Raw genomic sequence first — 20,725 nt, forward strand, 5'->3', positions numbered from 1 at the left:
GTTTTACTTATTTATTTTGAGAGCGAGAGCGTGAGAGACGGGGGGGGTGGGGGGGGTGGGGTGGGGGTGGGATATCCCAGGCAGGCTCCATCCACACTGTCAGCACAGAGCCCAACGCACAGCTTGATCTCACAAACCGTGAGATCATGACCTGAGCTGAAATCAAGAGTCAGACATTTAAATGAACCACCCAGGCACCCCAAGAAAACAGAATTTTTGAAAAATAATTCATGAGGGAAATTCTTTATTACTTTATCAGTTCTAAAATATCATCTTCTTTAAAAAAAATTAAGACTGAATGACAGATTATTTCCTTTACTGTTGTAAATACTGCAAATTTCTCATCAAAGAGGTAAGTATCAATGTAATTTTTCCTTAAGTTTGAACACATGAGGGAGGAATGAAGCAGATTATAAACCTCATTTGATCTGATCTTATAAAAAGTCACTCCAGCTGTCTTCAGTCTTGCTCTATCCACAGAGAGATTTCCAGGATAGGTTTGTGTCATTCGGTCCATCCACAATAGGCTGGATAGGATAGTCCGTAGTAAGTGCCAGGATACCACCTTTTATTCTGGGCTACTTGACTGGCATTTGGCATTACATTCCAAGAGTACCTCAATTGTGAATAGTCCTCTCCAGGGGGCCCAGGAGGAGGGATATGGCCTCTCTGGGAAACATTTTGATTCTGTGAAAATTTTCTTAAACAAACAAACAAAAAAGCAATTAATTATTATTAGTTTAATAAAATATATAAGCTTTATAAAATAATAGATAGATATTCTGGCTCTACTGTTTTCTACCTGTATAACCTTAGCAGATAAGTTGCTTAATCTTTGGATTTCTTAGTTCTTTATAAAATGGAGCCAATACCTTCCATCTTCATGGGTTGTTTTCAAGGTAAATTAAGACAACATAATTAAATTACCTTACCACAACACCTTGGCACATGGTAGGTTTCCAGGAGCCATTCCACTTTTCCCTACACAGATAAATGCCCACACTTTTCTAATCAAATACTTTCTCCCCAAGTCTGGCAGAGTTGACATGAGACAGAATAAGGTATTTATTTTTAAAAACAGGAAGCTGCTTTCACTTTAAATACATATGTAAATTAGTTATAAAGTATCGAATCCTAATTATGGGACATGTAACAAATTTGGAAAATTAAGATTGAAGTTTAATTGTTTCAAAAGCAAGATCAGTAAATATATCATACTGGAGTTTCACTACTTTATAATCTGTATTTACTCTTAAATAACACCCTTCCTTATTCTGTAAACTTTACCACTATTAATGCAGCCTAAGAATGCAAGATCCTGTTTGGTAATCACATCAAATTGTTGGCTTAAACTAAGTTTAGAATCAATGAAATTTTCTAAGGCATTTTTCAACTGCCTCTGAAAAGTCACATATTCCCCCATCTTGTACTTGATTTTTCAGCTCTAAATGCAAAATATGGAGCAAATGATACCTCCTGGTTGACACTGATCATCCAGAAAACGTCAATTCCTCACCATTGCTATGTGTTTGCACTAAATTATGATATAAATTTCTATTTCAATTCCAGAAAAGTAGACAGAACAGATACCTTACTGACTGCTGCAGATCTTGGGTCTGGCTGTGGAAATGCCAAGAAGGTACTGGATAGCCTTGGGTCTGATGTAGGTTATACCTCTGTCCTTGGTTAACAGACTTAATAGTGGTATGGACTGGTTCCATCATATGTGTTGCGGCTTCAAAACCACTTGATCTGGATACACCGGAATCCCAACTCCTCAAAGAGAACATTTCCACACGGTATTACTGGTTTCCAAATTTAGTAGCCAATTTAGTAACTACATTTTGGTCCATGAAAATAACAATGCCATCCTCCCCCACTTCTCTCCTTGTTTAGATTCCCCAAGCAAGTAAGTAAGCCTCAGGGAGAGTGGATATGTACAGCTGAAATAATCTACAAACATATCTCCCTAACCACAAACCTCACATAAAAAATGCAACGTACCTTCTTATGGGGCCCTTCTGAAGGTCTTCAATATAGTTTTGTCTTTCCAAGCAATGTCCACGGCACCTATTGAATACTGAGGAGTGGATGAACTGTTAGAAATAACTGTACAAAAAGCAAGTCTTTTACAGAGAAAGTAGATCAAAGCTGAAATCCACTGACGAATTATTCAAGCTGTTATACCTCACTATTTCCAGATACATCCCTTTATAAACTTTTGGCAAAAGACTGTATTATGTCACAGCAAATGAATTACAAACATTTCTTTTTTCCAAAATTTGAGAAATACATCCACATTTCCACCTTCAACTTTTATAAAAAGGGAAAAATAGTGACAACACTCATACTTACATTCAATTGCATCATCTGGCCTCATGCCTTCTACATCAATCAAATATCTAACAAAACAACATAATTGAGTCATTTATATGTAAGAAGAAAGAAATCAAGTTTATTCAAAAGAGGTCCAATTCCATTTACAAATACAGATATAAAAACCCTAAGAAAGTATCAGCACATCTAATCCAATAATTATTCAAGAATGATATACTATGACCACAAAAAGACTTCATTCCATGGATGCAAGGATGACCCAACTTTAGAAAATCTATTAATGTAATTAACAATTTAGTTAGTAAGTGAAAGAAGAAAATACAGGACCAAATTGGTACTTGTTAAAAAGGCATCTGATCAAAATGTTTTATATACTAGAAACAGAAGACTTACTTAATGTGACAGAGTATTTATTAGGAACCAACAAATAGGAAAAAACAAATTGGGAAAAATATTAACATCGTATCTAAACAATGCTATCTAACCAACTGTAAAGGGCCAGAAGCTTAGGAGTCACCACCACTGTCAGCCATTTCTTCCTCACCCTCCTCTTCAACCCACAAATCCTAAAGATGATATTACCTGAGTATCTCTAGAATATGTCCACATCTTTCTACCAAAATGACCACCACACCCTCGTCCAAGTTACCATCATGCCCTGATTTCTACAAAAGCCTAACCTATCTTCCACCTGCAGTGTAATCTCTACTCAGCAAAATAATCACTTGAAAATCCAAATTAGATTATATTCTCCACACCCTTAACAAAAAAAAGTTCAATGGTTTTTGATTACTCTGAAGATCAAGTCTAAAACCTTAAACACAGACCTGCGTGATCTAGTTCCTCCCCACACTCCATTTTAAACCTTCTTTTTAAGTAATCTCTACATCCAATATGGGGCTTGAACTCACAAACCCAAGATCGAGTTGTATGCCCTTCTGACTGAACCAGCCAGATGCCCCTACAGCTCTATTTTAAACTTTAAAAAAAAAAAAAAGTAACCTCGGGGTGCTGACGTGGCTCAGACGCATAAGCATCCAAATTTCAGCTCAGGGTCACGAGATCAAGCCCCACGTTGAGCGCCCCAGAGTGTGGAGACTGTTTAAGATTCTCTCTCTGTGTCTCTCTGCCCCCACCCCCTGCTTGCACACTCTAAAATTAAAAAAAAAAAAAAAAAAAGTGAAAGTAATCTCTCTACACCCAACGTAAGCCTCAAGTTCATGACTCCAAGATCAAGAGTCACATGCGCCTCTGAATGAGCCAGCCAGGTGCCCCTCCAGCTCAAACTCATGACCCCGAGATCAAGAGTCACTTGCTCTACCGACTTAGCCAGCCAGGTGCTCCCCGCTACCTTTTTTTTTAAACTTCAGCTCCATTTTAACACCATACTTCCCATGGCCCAGCCTCTCTGGCTTGTTCCTCCAACACAGCATACGCTTTCCTATTATCGGTCCTTGCTGTTCCTTATGCCCAGAATTCTCTCCCCAGAGTCCCTAAGAGGTTAATACCTCATCATCCTTCAGATATCAGCTCCAACATCCCCACAGAAACTTTCTGTAATCTCCATGCTAAAGTCAAATCCTCCCTATTAATATGCCCTCCATGAACCATGTCCCTCTCCTTCTTGGCATTTGTCAGAGTTGTAATTCCACATGCATTTGTGTGATTCTTGCATGTCTATTCTCTCTCTAGACTTGTTAGAGTTCCCGAAGGCCAAGTCAAGTCTCTCAAGTCTTTCTGCCAGCGTCTAGCACAGTGCTTACACATAACAGATGCTCAGTAAGTGTTTTCTGAATGAACAAATAGAAGTCAGTCCACTGCAGCAGTCCTCAAAAAGCATAAAAGCATCAACTTCTGATTCAGAAATTCCATTCTAAAATTATCTCAAAAAATAGCATATACATTCAAATTTGTTCGTATAGGAATGTTCAATAATTCAATGTTTTAAATATCAAGAATTTCTGACTTTTATGTTCATCAGTAAGCAAAGCAATACAGCCTTTAAAAAAGAATGAGGGGCACCTGGGTGGCTCAGTCAGTTAAACCTCCAACTTTGGCTCAGGGCATGATCTCGTGGTTCATGGGTTCCAGCCCGGTATCGGGCTCTGTGCTGACAGCTCGGAGTCTGGAGCCTGCTTTGGATTCTGTGTCTCCCTCTTTCTCTCTCTCCCCCTCCCCCACTTGTGCTCTGTCTCTCTCTCAAAAATAAACATTTTTAAAAAAATTTTAAGAATGAGGTTCCCAAATACTTTCACAGGAAGATGTCCACCATGTTATATTATAAAACAGGATGTCTAAATATTATACTGTTGAATTACACATATATGCTTATTATCTGTCTGCATTTTTAAAGTCTGAAAAAATATGTATTCACTTATTACTGGTAGTAATCCTTGGGTGGGGAGCAAGACTCCTTTCTATTTCATACATTTCAAAGCTGACTGCATTTTTTGCAACTGGCTTGCACCTACTGTTGTACACGAAGCAACCTAAACACAGTCTGTCTCTTGGGGTTGGCAACTCACCTGCAGATGAGATAGCCAGTCCTGTTTAAACCATGAGTACAATGAACACCAATAAGTTTGTCTACAAAACAAGGAATACAGAGTTAAATAGGTGATGTAGATACACTAAAAACAAGTTCTCCAATTTTCTTTAGAGTACCATTTATTAGTTACCACAGCACTACCACTACCCTGAAAAGGAATAGCTGATGAGGAGTGAGTTATTTTAGGAACACACTAATAAAGAATCATCTAACATAAAGTCAAAATTCATGGTCTGGGAAATTTTGCTTCACCCCTCTTACATGCAGTCGTGTAAACTGGAGATGGCCTGGTCAGGTAAAATGGCACCGAGACGAACCCAGCTGTCTTAATCTAGAATGCCTATCAGTAACTGATTAAATATAGAAAACGGGAGTGAAAAAGAAAACAGGCCACAAGAAAAATGAAATTTGTTTTGGAGTGAAATGAATGGAATGCTTTACTTTCGATGCTGAATATTAAAAAGAATAGTTTTGGTGGGACTCATGAGTTCCCAAAGCGCTTCCATTCCTCTGTCATTTGCTGCTCCACACATGCCACAGTCTATGTGCCCATGAAGCCCCCGGTTGAGCAGCACTGTCGGTATTTTACAATGAAAAAAGCAAGAACGGGGGTGCCTAGGTGGTTCAATCGGTTAAGCGACTGACTTTGGCTCAGGTCATGACCTCATGGTTCATGGGGATCCTGCGTGGGGATCTGTGCTGACAGCTCGGAGCTGCTTCCAATTGGAGCCTGCTTCCAATTCTGTGTCTCCCTCTCTCTCTCTGCCCCTCCCCTGCTTGTGCCCTGTCTGTCTGTCTGTCTCTCTCAAAACTAAACATTAGAAAAATTAAAAAAGAAAAAGTGAGAACTGGAGACATAAGGCCAAGCTGCACAGCAGGCAGACAGAACAAAGACTAGGATCAAGTCTAAGATTTTTCCAACTGTGCCACAGTATTTCTTAGTCCATCATTTAAAAAATTATATAAGGGGGCGCCTGGGTGGCTCAGTCGGTTGGGCGGCCGACTTCGGCTCAGGTCATGATCTCGCGGTCCGTGAGTTCGAGCCCCGCGTCGGGCTCTGTGCTGACAGCTCAGAGCCTGGAGCCTGTTTCAGATTCTGTGTCTCCCTCTCTCTGACCCTCCCCCGTTCACGCTCTGTCTCTCTCTGTCTCAAAAATAAATAAACGTTAAAAAAATTCTTAAAAATTATATAAGAAGTTAAATAAAAAACAATCACGTGTAGTTATCTCGGCAAAATTTATGTCTGTGACTAGGAAGTGTCTGGTAGGAAAGCACATGGCCTCCCCTGCCTGGGTGACCACCTCCCTACCTCTAAATCTCATCTACTTCAAGTGATTCTCCATATAGAAGATGTGAACTTAAAATACAAACTCGCAGGGTTGCTCCCTTGCTGAAAAACCTCCATTTAGCACAGAATAAAGCCCAAACTTTTAACACAGCATTTAGAACTGTTCATAAACAGTACCATCAACCTGGCTCTCCAACTGAACTGTAAGTCCACAAGGATTTGAACTAGGACTTACAAGGACCTACGTGACCCACCTCTTCTTGCCCCTGCCAACCTACCAGATCCCATTTTCTACTGCTCTGCCCTCACACCTTCCGCATTCCAGCTACACTGGCCTCCTTCCTATTCCTCAAACATGCTGGGCACAGTCATGCCTCAGGGACTTTTGCACCTACTATTCCCTCTGCTTTGGAATACTCTGTCTCCCCCACCCCCCAAATATCCAATGGCTCCTCACTCCTTTTAAGGCTCTACTCAAATGACATCTTAATAGAGAGGCCTCCCCTGATCACCCAACACATTCCTTCACTTCTGTGTCCTATCTGTTTTTTTCCAAAGCACTTCTCACCATCTGACATTTCAGAGTTACTTATTTATCCCTCTCCCCCACTAGAATGCAAAGTATAAAAGAGCAGGAGCTTTCTTCTGTTCCTGCTTCCCAAAACAGTGCCTTCAACTTCGAAGGTGTCCTCTAAATACCTATTGAAAATGAACATATGAATTCTACACCCTTTCACACGACCCTCTAGTCACACCAGAGGCTGCCGCTCCCCGGCACAAGTTCAAGCCCTGTGCCTTTTGCACTTGTTCCCCAAACCTGGGCTGTCCTTTCCTCATTCTGGCAAAGTCCTCTTCCCCACAGCCCAACTCAAATGCTCCTGTCTCCTCGGTCAGGCCTTCCTCAACCTCTCCTCCATATTCCTGTTGCACTTAATTCTTTTGTTATAATTAATCCATTGTCTTAATTACCACATGTTTATCTTCCTAGGGAAGTTTCTAATGAACAGAGAATGCTATCACCTCTGTATCCCATGCCCTACCAACAAACCTCAGTGTTTACTGACTCCATTTATTTTCTGAGTCTCTACCAGTTCTAGGGAGTGGACAGTGTAGTGTCCTCCTCTTCTTCAGGGAGCCTGGAATCTGTGAGAGGGGACGCTTAGAACAGAGGTAGACAAAATGGATCATAAACAAGGTCCCAAGACTGCTAGAGCAGAGAGCACAGTGAAGTCAGCACCATATAGGCAGAAGACCAACATGGTGTTACACGTGAACAAACAAGATTTACAAACGTGTTCACGTGTACTCATACGGATCTTCTAACCCTCGCAGAACAGATGGAATACTATATACAGTTCCACACAAAGGAGCCCTGAAGCAGCGAGTAGGCTGGCCGCTGCACCCTAACATCTTACACAGTCATGTTTCTGACACAAGTTAATATAAATCAGATTATTTACCTCCTCCATAAATGACGTGGCTGTCAGAAGCAAGGCCAAGCCCGTGAAGTTTTAAAGTTAAAGTACAGGGAAGATCTGGGAACAAGGCTTAAGACATTTAAGTGCTAATGCCTGCATTAGGCAACCACGTTATAGTGTGAAAAATTATCTTAAAATTCTTGTCTCTTTCTACCTGTCATCTCCCAGCCCCTATCTTCTCACCTGCATCTCTATTCTTTCTCCCCTACTTCCTGTTTGTGTGTGTATGTGTACATATGTGGAATATTTACTGTCATATTTATGTAATAAAGCATACACTCCTCAAGCTAAATTTAGAAAGAGAACAAAATGAACACTTTTTCCTGCAGGTCGGTGGCTTTTCAAAGACAAAAGATTCCTCAGTCTTAAAATATGGCAAATACCACATTCTTTCTGATGGCCAGGTGCCGGAAATAGTTAAGTGGATCCTTAAAATTAAGACACTAATAGCTTAATAAGATCTATTTTCAACAGAGTAAGGTAGATCTTAAAGCAGAAATAAGAAACACCAGCCTTTTAAAGTTCTTCCTGTCTGAATAAGAGGTGGTAGTGTCCTTCCTCAGTTGTACCCAAAGTGGAAAAACAGCAGAAACATCTTAAATACGCATGAGGAGGATGCCACTGCACTGATGCACTTTGCTTTGCTTTGCTTCCAGGGGTCTGTCTCATTCCAAACCTTTTCCTTTTGTTGTCTCTTTTATAGACCCTAAGACGTTGAGATTTTTTTCCCCTTGTTTTCAGTGGAAGGTCACACAAGCCACACTCCCATACGCTTTGACCTTTGACACAATACATCAGTTCTTAACCTTTCCCCCGTAACTCTCACCTCTGAACCAATAAATAAAAGAATGTGTTTATTTTATTATGTATTTCCCATTCAAAAGTTTTAGAGATGAGTAAGCTAGTTCACATTTCTCATTAAAACCACTTTTCAAACTAAATTGTTTGTGACCATACAAGGAAAAACTCACTCTATTAGCACCATCTGACATTTCTACCTTAACATTATCAAACACAACAGGCCTAATGTTAAAACTAAAAATTCCAACCCCATTCAAAATGCATACCAATGTTCAAGTAAGAGGGAAAAAAAACAACAACAAACTCACCATTGTCTTTATTTTCTTTCAAAAACTCATTAACAGCACATTTGAATTTAAAAATAGTGTCATCATCAGGCACCTGATGCCCAGTTGTATAAATTTTTAAGTAAGGAATAGTTTCTGGTAAGTCCTATAAGGCAAAACCATGAAAATGCATATTATTTCATTTGTAAGTAAAGAATTAAAAATTAGAGAAGCCAGAATAAAAGCCAAGAGGTTACAATAAACATAGTTTGTCAGTAATTCTGATAAAAAAAGACATTTTTTCCCAAGCTGCTCCAACCAGGAAGCATCATCTGATTTTTAGTAAATCTACAGAATGAGGGGGAAAAAAAATGAAATCTACAGAATGGGTAGTCAATAGGATACAAAACTGAAAGCCAAGTCCATTTAAATGAATGCATAAAAACTAAAAATTATATGAATAGTTCTACTTAATATTTTATATTTTGAGAGTCATAAAGCCGCTGTGATTTAAGTAGAATAGTAGAACAGAGTCAGAAAAACTTGGATTTGAACTGTGAGACTGAGCAAATTTCAGGCACTGTTGAGAGCTGGTATTCTCAGGGGCAGGAGAAATCAGACACCAATAAAAGAAGAGGTTAAGGGGCGCCTGGGTGGCTCAGTCGGTTGAGCCTCCAACTTCAGCTCAGGTCATGATCTCACGGTATGTGAGTTCGAGCCCCGCGTCGGGCTCTGGGCTGATGGCTCAGAGCCTGGGGCCTGCTTCCGATTCTGTGTCTCCCTCTCTCTCTGCCCCTCACCCGTTCATGCTCTCTCTCTCTCTGTCTCAAAAATAAATAAACGTTAAAAAAAAAAAATTAAAAAAAAAAGAAGAGGTTAAGTGAAAATCCTATGGTTCTGAATTTAAATGGAAAGTACCAACGTGAATCTATGATTTATTTATATTAAAAACAAACACATATTTCCTAGCTCTGATCACAGAAAAAGCCTACAAACAACTGATGTCATATTCAGGAGCCATACTCAGAAGCTCCAACTGGGCAAAGATAGGGCCTCAATTTGTGCCTCAAGGAGAATAACTTCATTGAAGTCCAAAATGATACAAAAAGTAAATAAATAAAACTCATTGGTCACCATCAGAGGATATTAGTGGATCAACTCATTATTTTGACACCCGTTAAATAAAAGGAAAGAAGCACATGCCTCTACAACTAGGCAACCAAACAGATGATGAGGGAAGCTTCTCTCGATAGAAATATGCCCAGCTAATAAATGAACAAGGGACAGAATTCACTATTTTTTTTAAAACTTTTTTTTTTTTTCAATGTTTATTTATTTTTGGGACAGAGAGAGACAGAGCATGAACGGGGGAGGGGCAGAGAGAGAAGGAGACACAGAATCGGAAACAGGCTCCAGGCTCTGAGCCATCAGCCCAGAGCCTGACGCGGGGCTCGAACTCACGGACTGCGAGATCGTGACCTGGTTGAAGTCGGACGCTTAACCGACTGCGCCACCCAGGCGCCCCCAGAATTCACTATTTTTGAAGCCCCAAATGAATTAATGGATGTGGGTATCAGTCATCAGTGACTGTAATACCACAGAAAGAGATAATCACTTACAGGTCTCCACAGAAGAACACATCATAACCTATGAAACTGTCTCGCAAAAAAAAAAAAAAAAAAAAAATTAAGTCTAATCTGGTCAAGCCTCTGGGTCCAACTACCAATTTACAGGAAATAAAAGACTGAAGAATATGTTAACACATGGGGAGGAAATCATCAAATCTAGATAGAACAAACTGGTTTCTTCAAAAATTAAAACTCAAGGGGGGAGAAAAAAAGTATGTGAGAGAGACATGGAAGGAGAACTTACAGATTAAATAAGACTTCAGAGACCTAATAATCAAAGGCAAAGGGTGAATCTTATTTGGATTTAATTCAAACTTTTTTTTCTTTTTTTATGTTTATTTGTTTTTGAGAGAGAGAGACAGAGTGTAAGCAGGGGAAGGGCAGAGAGAGAGATAGGGAGACACAGAATCCAAAGCAGGCTCCAGGCTCTGAGCTGTCAGCAGAGCCAGATGCAAGGCTTGAACTCACAAACCATGAGATCATGACCTGAGCCGAAGTCAGACGCTTAGCCGACTGAGCCACCCAGGCGCCCCTTAATTCAAACTCTTTTTTTTTTTTTTAAACATTTTTTTTTAAATGTCTATTTTTTACAATTTTTTTTTTCAAAATTTTTTATTTATTTTTGGGACAGAGAGAGACAGAGCATGAACGGGGGAGGGGCAGAGAGAGAGGGAGACACAGAATCAGAAACAGGCTCCAGGCTCTGAGCCATCAGCCCAGAGCCCGACGCGGGGCTCGAACTCACGGACCGCGAGATCGTGACCTGGCTGAAGTCGGACGCTTAACCAACTGCGCCACCCAGGCGCCCCTCAAACTCTTAAAAAAACATTTTTTATGACATTTAGAAGAACTGAAAATTTGAGCACTGACTGGATATTTGATGTTAAATAATGACAGTAAGGAATAAAAGTCGTATATTTTAAATATATATACAAAAAATGTACAGGTGAAATTATATGCTATATAATACATGGGATCTGCTTCAAAATTATATGGAATGGGGTGAAACCAGAAGGTGTACAGATGAAACCCGACAGCATCAATTAATAGAGATTAAAGCTGGATGAGTTCATGGGTGTACAATGAATGCCCACAGTATTATGCCTACTTCTGTGTATGTTTAAAAGTTGTGGTAATTATTTAAAAAATGACACTGGAGGGGTGCCTGGGTGGCTCAGTTGGTTAAGCGTCCGACTTCAGCTCAGATCATGATCTCACAGTTCTTGAGTTCAAGCCCCACATCAGGCTCTGTGCTGACAGCTCAGAGCCTGGAGCCTGCTTCAGATTCTGTGTCTCCCTCTCTCTTTGCCCCTCCCCTGCTCATGCTGTCTCTCTCTCTCTCTCTCTCTCTCTGTCTCTCTCAAAAATAAATAATAAAACATTAAAACCAAGAAACAAACATGCGAAAAACAACACTGGAAAAGTTTGGTGGTCTCAAAGGTTTCTAAACATAGAACTACCATATGATCCAATAACTGCACTCCTACCTAGACATGTAAAGGAGGTGAAAGCAGGAATCTGAACAACTATTGGTACATCAATGTTCACAGCAGTATTATTCACAATAGCCAAAAGGTGGAAACAACTCAAGTGTGCATCAACATGTGAAGAGATAAACAAAATATGGAATATTACTCAGCCGTGACAAGGAATGACATTTTGTTACATGTATGAAACTTGAAAACATTATGTTTAGTGAAGTAGGTGAGACACAAAAGGACAAATATTGTATGATTCCACTCCAGAGAGTAGCATACAGGTTACCTCCGCAGGAAGAGGAAATGACATTATTGTTTAATGAGTGCAGTTTTTGTTTAGGATGATGAAAAAGTTTTGGTTATAGGCAGTGATGATGGTGACACAATGTCGTGAATGTATTTAATGCCACAGAATTGGACACTTATGAATGGTTAAAATGATATTTACGTACAACTGGCCACACACACACAAAAACAGGAATAACTGAATTTAAGTGTCAATTCTTCCTTTTTTGAGCCTCAGATTCATCATCTGTAAGATAAGCAGTTGTGATCATCTATCCTCTGAGCTTAGCGCAGAGCAAGCACTCAGGAGATACCAGTACTACTACACTTCATCAGCAAAGGACTGTTGTGAAGATTAACTATGATAAGGTATGTAAAAGTACTTTTTAAATGGCAAACTGTTTTACAAATCTATTTTCTAAATTTTTCAATTTATTTTGAGAGAGAGAGAAAGAGCATGAGCAGGGGAGGAGGGCCAGAGAGACAGAGACAGAGAATCCCAAGCAGGCTCCGCACTGCCAGCAAAGAGCCCGATGCGGGACTCGAACTCACAAAACGTGAGATCATGAACTGAGCTAAAACCAAGAGTCAGACGCTTAACCAACTGAGCCACCCAGGCCCCCTACAAGTATTAATAAACGTTTAGTGTTACTGTCGTCCAAGGCCATGAAATTGGTCAGAAGGATAATTCCCTCACACTGATATGTCACATGGGCCAACAGATTATATGGGGTTCTGTTTTTTATCAGAGATATTAGGAAAAGGAAAGCATAAAACTTAGAGCTAATAGTGGTCTTTTACCATGATGTTTACATGCTCAGTCAACTGCTTAAAATAAGTGCTAAAGACACGGTGGATATTTACTTCTTTTCTTTTAGGCTGCTACTATTCTTACTAAAAATTTATTCCATTTTCAAAATATGGAACATGGAAGCTTATAGAATTTCTTAAGTACACACAGAGCCAACATTACAGTTCAATTCATGTCTTTAATCTCATTTTGAGACACCAATTAGAAATATGTACTTAAGGAAACCGTTAACTTCCTTTTTTGAACTATTACCCGTGAAAATAAGCCAGGATTCACCTTAGTGTAAGATGATAACTACTGAATTACTAAGAATTATCATCATATTGGAAAGTCAGTCCTTTTCAGTTAAAGGTTCCATTTACCTCTGGTTTATAATAGCGATGAGTGTATGTTAAGTCAATAATCAGTCCAAGTTCTTCATTCTGTTTTTGGAGTTTGTTAAAAAGATCCAAGGGGGAAAAACGTTCTTCTGGAGCAAGGTGCTTTTCAAAACTCTGTTAGAGAGAATGAAAGAAAAAGCAAACATGTGCTTAAAATCCTTTTCCATTTATTCAAGCCCTGTGATGCTAACACACAATGAAATTCAAAGAAAAGTTTCCACTCTGCTGGAATTTATAAGCTAGATTACAATCTTTTCTTCCAGAGATGAGGCGGGAGAAAGTAAGCTCATTTCTATGTATTTATTTCTGTGTTTACTTGTCTCATGTTGATCTCCTAACCAGACTGCAACTGCCAGAAGGCAGAGACTGCATCAATTCTGTCCATCAAATCTTCAGCTCCACCTGGCGCATCTATAACTACTTCTAAATACTTCCTGAATACTTCTCTATATGAAGGGTGGCTTCTATTGCTAAATATTCTTTTACATATTTGGCTTATTTACCTACTCTGCTCATTGATCTGTTTGGTTATTCAAATGTCAGCCACACACTTTTTTTAAATTAATAGACTAGTTTTTAGAGCAGTTTTAGCTTCAGAGCAAAACTGAGCAGAAAGTAGAGTTTCTTCTTATACCCTCTCTCCTTTACCCCACACAACTTTCCCCACCATCGACATTCCATACCTGTAAGGTCCATGTGTTACAATCGATGAACCAACATGGACATGTCGTTTTCAAGGTCCACAGTTTACATTACAAATCACTTTGTGTTGTACAGTCTACTGGTTTTGACCAAAGAATAACGATATGTGTTTATACTTACAGTATCACACAGAATAGTTTCCCTGCCCTAAAAATTGCCTGTGCTCAACACTTTTAACACAGCTTCCTATCTGACAGGGCTCCATGATCCCCTTCTCCCAGTATTCTTCTTTTTCAGAATTTTCCTGGCTATTTAGGTTTATTTTTCTCTATGAGTTTTAGAATCAATCTATTTGAGATGATGTTAAATTTATAATAAGTTAACTTAGGAAGATTTGACAGTTTGATGATATTAAGTCTTCCATGTAAAACTGTAAAAGTGTTGAAGAGTATATTAATTACAATGAGGCATACAATCTCTCCAGTAAGCTTCTTGCAGACTTGGAGCTGATGAATCAAATATCCTTTCCAGTCATGTGAACAACAACTAACTTTAGGAAGCCTTCCTGTCTGTTACCGTTTCCCCCTCCTTTGAATTCCTAGGTATTTCTTGCCATGACATTCATGTGACACTTGACACACTCTATTTCGTATTCCGGTGTGCATAAGAAGTGACTGTCAAGTGACTGCTTTTCTTTGGGTGACTTCCATAAAACACACAGGAACTCAATGTCATGTTTTGCTTCCTAACTCTACAGCATGAAAAGGAACTGCACTGGGGGGGGGGGGGGGTGGTTATGCAGCTCTGTAATCCCCTGTACAGTGCCTAAACAATCCCAACGCTGAGCCAGATAACCTGAGTATACAGAGCTAGGAGGAGGCTTTTTGTCATGACATCATACAGGAAAGATCTGTGGCTGTGTGGAGGAAGGGAAACGGAAGAGTCTTCCTGTTGTCTACCTTGCTGGTGTACTTTCAGGCAAGGGGCTATGCAGGGGCCCTTGTGGAAGCTCGGGAATCCACTTTTAGAGACCATTGGGTAAGGAGTTGAGGAATCAGGACAACTGCACAGAGAAAAGGAGGAATATAGGAGATAATTCGCAGCAGCTCCAAATGGGGGCTGGGAATGTCCATTCAATAAATATTTGTTAACGTTTACTATATGCCAAACATTATGCTTGGTGTTGATGGATGTGAATAAGAGCCATAAGATTATCTTTATGAGAAGACTAGTTTTTAAGTCCAGAGATGCAGAAGAACTGACACAGTAGATGAAAAAGGAACCCTGACCTATGAGTCACAAATTAAACAAAATCTCAACACATTCAAAGTGGCTTTTCCAGATACCAATCCATGCTATGCCGGGCAGTTTCATGAGTCTCTTCTTACCTTTTTTATACTGGTCAAATGCTTTCCTCACCTATTCCTTCCTCAGTTCTAACAAAGACACAGTTTTCAGAGTTTCCATGCTGAAATCGCGACCTTGCTAATCAAGGGCTTTTTATTTTTTAGTTATGATGATGGGAGTGAAGTAGTCTACCATTTAGTAAATGGGGGGTCACAGATGCTAGAAATCTTGCCAAATTCAGAACAGTCCTACAAATGTGTCTCACACCTGAATGACTTTTGAATGTCCTATTCAATACCTCATATAGGTGAAAAACTGCACATAGTTATCTAAGCCTTAGAACCTAACTCCATTTCACAAATAAACACAAGAGGTTTTCTGCAGAGTTTTAAAGTACATTGAATTTTCCAAGATAGTAATCACATTTCAATCACGTAAAAATTGTACTTTGTTTTATTTGAAAATCTACTAAGAGCTGTTCACTATCATGGAAATTTCTGACAGGCAGTAAAACCCACCTAGATCGGTCTGCATTTGCAGTGTTTGTATTCATGCTGCAAGTAACCAACTACTTTTTTATTTCTAATATAGTCATGCCCAAACATTTACATATTGAAATTAATTACATATTACTTTATTGTAAGTTACTTTATCTTATTTAGTGTTTACATTATAATTAGAGCATAGGTTGACTTTTTTTCTTTAAAATTAAGTAGCGAAGTAGTATTTAACTATAACTATTTCAGGATACTAAAGGGGATACACAACGTACTTGTTATTAAAAAGGGAAAATGGAGGGGTGCCTGGCTGCTCACTCGGAAGAGCAAGCGACTCTTGACCACAGAGTCATGCATTTGGCCCCTGCACTGGGTAGATTACTAAAAAAATAAAAATAAAAAATAATGAATAAAAACTTTAAAAAAAAAAGGGAAGATGGAGCATGTCAGGGTTGAGAACCAGCATTCTATATCATGAATTCAGATTTGTGAAAGAATACTGAATTAACTTTTGCTTACCTTTTTCAAAGGAACTTTGAAAGCAATGAAACGAGTCCCAGGCATCCGTTGTCCAACTGGAAGATAGTCTTTCCACCTATTAATACATTTTTTGTTAGCCGAATTTTATGTTAGCCTGTACCCCAGCATAGAATGATGGCTCCTTGTAAATGGACACCATAGCCCACACAGACGTTCCCCTCTTCTCCCTGCTTTGAATTTTGCTGTTCCATGTACTCAACCCCACCTAGTAACAACTTATACTTTTCTAGACACAGGCAACAAAACAGTGCACAGGTCTCAACAAATAAGGAACATCGAAAACCAGACTTGTCCAGTATTTTCGTATCCCCGATAAAACCTAGCCCAGTCCTGAATACTCCGGTGTCATTACTGTATACCTGTTGATTAAAAGTTTAAATTCAATTTTTTGACTTGACAGTTTATTTTCAGTCCTTACACAACTGGTGCCATCAAATGCAGTCAGTAGGGAACTTCAAGTTCACATTTTAAAAGAAAACCTGATAGAAAAGGGACTGTGAACTTCACTTAATAACGTTAGGAGTCACAGTGAAGTCATATTTGAGCTGACTTCTGTAGGATGAGCTAGTTAATTAAGGTGAATTCAGTATAGCTGAAGCATAGAAAGTGAGGACAAAAGTGGCACAAGATGGGGCTGGAAAAGCAAGGGAAGAGTCTAGTCTATCCAGACTCTTAAAGACCATGGTAAAGAGTTTCTTTTTATTCTTAAAACCATGTTTTTGATTGATGTTTACGGGCAATAGTCCAACTAGTCTATTAAAAAGACTTCCTGTGGGGTGCCTGGGTGGCTCAGTTGGTTGAGCGTCCAACTTCGGCTCAGGTCATGATCTCACCGCTCACGAGTTGGAGCCCCACGTTGGGCGCTGTGTTGACAGCTCAGAGCCTGGAGTCTGCTTCAGATTGTGTCCCTCTCTCTCTCTGCCCTTCCCTCGCTCATGCTCTGTCTCTCTCTCAAGAATAAATTTTAAAAAACATTAAAATTAAAAAAATAAAAATAAAAAATAAATAACAAGACTTCTTGTGTGAAGAATGGATTGGAAAGAGACAAGAGTTAGATATATGTACACTACTTAGGACCTAACTGCAATAGATCAGGCAAGTTCTGTATTAGGATGCTGACAGAGTAAAGATATTCAGGAGATAAAATGAAGGGGACTTGATGTAGGAGATGGGAGGAAAGGAAGATTTCAAGGAATAAAAGAGTTCAATGCACACATGAGCAAAGTCTTAAAATTAATCATTTGCACAGAAGAAGCTATCTCAAATGAAACGTGTTAGGAAGCAAACCTATGCCCTCTGTGATTGCTGGAAACAATATAAATCAACTTTTTCGGAGGAAAGTTCGGATGTACTGGTGGTTTTTTTTCCACTCAAACTTGGTCCTCATTACTCACGTTTGCTGTGTCAAAACAACACAGCTCGAGGAACTGAGGGAGACTCCAATTTGGTAATTAAGGGGTGTCCCCGACACTGGCAGTCAGTCCCATCTTAAAAAGCCATTCCTGTGCATTTTAACAGAGAAGCAATGGCCAGAGCCTCGCTTTTAACGGAATGGGGAGAAATCAGAACCCAGCTGCTGCGGGCGGAGCAGCGTGAGGATCCATGCCTCCCAGCTTGGGTGGACGGGCCAAGCGCGTCGCGGGGACAGATACAGGTAAGAGACCACAAGACATGGAGGCCAGGCCGCCGAGCGCCCAAGTGGAGGGCCACGCCCAGGGGCCAGGGCAGATTACCTTTCCGGGACGTGGTTTCCGCCCCTCTTCTTGGTGGAGCGACGTCCAGAGTACGCGCGTCCTTGGCCCCAGCCGCCGCGGGCATGATGCCACTGGCTCATGTAGGCCCCAAGATGCCTCCCACCCAACAGCAAGAGAGTCAAAGCCGCCAGTCCAGCGCCTACGGTGCCAGAACAAGATCCCGGAGCGGAAGCGCCTAGGCAGCAACCCACGCAGTTCCCAGGCCCCTTGCAACTGCGCACGCGCCACCGACAGTCGTGATGACGTCAACACGCTGGCTGACGGAGAAGTTTGATTAGTAAACAGGAGTCAGAGAGCGACAGTGCCCTCCTAAGCTGGGGGTCGGTAGCGCAGGTTCGATGAGCATGTAGGTACACCAGAATTCAAATAGTACAGGACATGGAATGAGGGTTAAGTCCCAGTGCCTCAGTTCCTTGTGTGGTTCTTCCAGGTATTTTCCAACTGCTTACATTCATACTTATTGTATATATATATATATATATATATATATATATATATATACGTTTATTTGTAAATATATGGATATCTTTCATTTTGTACAAAAGCAGTATAGTATACATATCCTACAGTATATCTTGGGTACTGATTTTCCCAGTTTATGCATACATCCACTCTATTACTTTTAATGCCTGCTTTGCATAGTATTTCATTGATTATAAGAGCCATAATCTATATAACCAGTCCAATAATTGTTTTCAGGTTTTGGTTTTGTTTTTTGTTTTTGGTCCTCTGTAACAGACAGGCTGCAGTATGAATGCCCTTATATATGTATACAACTATATCTAAATCCCTAGAGGTAGAATTTCTGGAATGAATGATATGTTGGATTAAAATTTGGAAGGATACTTCCACATTAGCCTCCAAAAATATTGTATCAACCTACACTCCCACTCACAGTGAAACTTTTATTGGGTTCTTATCATGCACCAGGTATCACATTAGAGGTTGACCTTAGGTCTGTAGGGTTTTAGAAAATACAACAAACAGACTGAAAGACAGGAGTGGAAGCTCAAGTCTAAGATTTCCACACAGTATCAGGCATAGGGAACTGTACCTGCTAGAAAAAGTCTGAATTCTGCTATAATTTAAACAGCAAAGGACAGCATGTCCTACAGTAGGTATAGAGACAGACTAGAGTACTAGTTCCAGGTACACTGTAGATAATTATAATAGCTAATTTTTCGTTATTTGTATTCATTAGTTTCTAACTTGTGAAAGTGTCTTACATACACTTAGTAGTCTGGTACTGGGTAAACTGAGGGCCAGAAAGGTCAGAGTTACTGAATAAATGATCAAATGAATGGATAAAAAGATCACTATCTTTAACGTTTCTGGGACAGTCATATTCTAACCAAGTTTAAATCCACAAGCATTTACAATTCGGAAAACTTACACATAATTTAAAACAGGTCAATATTAGCAAATTGCTATTTGGAAAAAGAAAAGGTGTAAGTTAGCACAGCATATTTGCAAACTTACAAATAGACACATTCAAATTTGGTGCTAAATCATAAAATATTCTTTTGGAATTTATTTAAAAAAAAACAATATTCAATAGGCATTCAGTGGCCAAAAAGTATGAATGGTACATATATCTACAGACATGAGAATATATAAAATGTGACGTAAGTCTATCAGAAACCATAAGGTATATTGGTCTTGCACTTCTTATTTTTTAATTTTTTAATTTTATTTATTTATTTATTTTGAGAGACAGAGAGAGTGAGCAGGAGAGGGGCAGAGAAATATGGAAAGAGAGAGTCCCAAGCAGGCTATGCACTGTCAGCATGAAGCCCAATGTGGGGCTTGCACTCACGAACTGTCAGATCATGAACTAAAGAGAACCAAGAGTCAGTTGCTCAACCGACTGAGCCACCCAGGCACCCCTGGTCTTGCACTTCTAATTTGCTACAAGACACAAACTCAGTTATAGTTCACGCAAGAAAATCCAGATGTAGGCATAACAGGATTTCCAGAAAATATGGGAACCAGAAAAGAGTAGGCCTTTGGATGGGAGTAGGTCCAACATGAGGCAAAAGAATACCTTGGGATGCCTGGGTGGCTCAGTCAGTTGAGCATCTGACTCTTGATTTTGGCTTGAGTCATGATCCTAGGGTCATGGGATGTAGCCCTGCATCAGGCCGTGCTGAGCATAGATGCTGCTTAAGATTCTCTCTCTCTCTCTCTCTCTCTCTCTCTCTCTCTCTCTCTCTGTCTCTCTTTCTCTCTCCCTCTCCTTCTGCCCCTCTCCTCCACTTGCTCTCTGTCTCTAAAAAAAGAAAAAAAAGAAAAGAAAAGAATGCCTTAATAGATATGTAGTATACTGGAATGGAAAATATAGGAGCAAAGGATATTTGGAACACCAAACAGCTGAGTAGTTGACACTAACAAAATCTACTAGTATCTGGTAGGGCCCCAGGTACCAAACCTCAGGTGTTTGAGGGATTCTAGTCTTTAACCCAGTCAAAAAGTAACAAAAGGGGAAGTAAAGGAGAGCAGTAGCAGTAGCAGATGGACTGGATATATTACACCAAGACAAGTCCTATTTATCCCAATGTCTGCAAAATGCAGGAAGAGGGTCTATAGGGTAAGACCATACTCTAACCACAAATATAAGACTTTAGGTCAGGATAGGGCTTGATGCT

General features: G+C 39.8%; 1 protein-coding gene across 2 annotated transcripts; it reads right to left on the bottom strand.

Moving 5' to 3' along the window:
- Positions 1-227: 227 nt before the first annotated feature.
- On the bottom strand, positions 228-18,282 carry DUSP11 (dual specificity phosphatase 11). 2 transcript variants are annotated; one of them, XM_047068601.1, is made up of 9 exons: positions 18,060-18,282; positions 16,306-16,381; positions 13,283-13,414; positions 8,761-8,884; positions 4,863-4,923; positions 2,356-2,402; positions 2,005-2,080; positions 1,591-1,773; positions 228-700 (listed from the first exon to the last, which is right to left on the bottom strand). In XM_047068601.1, the coding sequence occupies exons 1-9, from the start codon at positions 18,158-18,160 to the stop codon at positions 505-507; spliced, it is 996 nt and encodes a 331-aa protein (XP_046924557.1). In that variant the 5' UTR covers positions 18,161-18,282; the 3' UTR covers positions 228-504. The 2 variants fall into 2 exon arrangements, with proteins under 2 accessions (XP_046924557.1, XP_046924556.1); XM_047068600.1 differs by having other exon boundaries at positions 1,591-1,776.
- Between the last annotated feature and the right edge of the window lie 2,443 nt (positions 18,283-20,725).

The sequence above is a fragment of the Lynx rufus genome, unplaced genomic scaffold (genome assembly GCF_022079265.1).
Source record: "Lynx rufus isolate CCGP_SWC_20201006 ecotype Redwood Valley unplaced genomic scaffold, mLynRuf1.p SCAF_8, whole genome shotgun sequence".
NCBI lineage: Eukaryota > Metazoa > Chordata > Mammalia > Carnivora > Felidae > Lynx > Lynx rufus.

Bases quoted from the DNA above. Each gene is read 5' to 3' on its own strand.
- DUSP11 (XM_047068600.1), bottom strand. From the start codon at position 18,160: ATGAGCCAGTGGCATCATGCCCGCGGCGGCTGGGGCCAAGGACGCGCG. The intron at 8,885-13,282 runs GTAAATGGAACC...TTTGCCTTATAG, and splicing joins ATCGCTATTATAAACCAGAG to GACTTACCAGAAACTATTCC. The intron at 701-1,590 runs GTATCTGTTCTG...TGTTTGTTTAAG, and splicing joins GATCTGCAGCAGTCAGTAAG to AAAATTTTCACAGAATCAAA.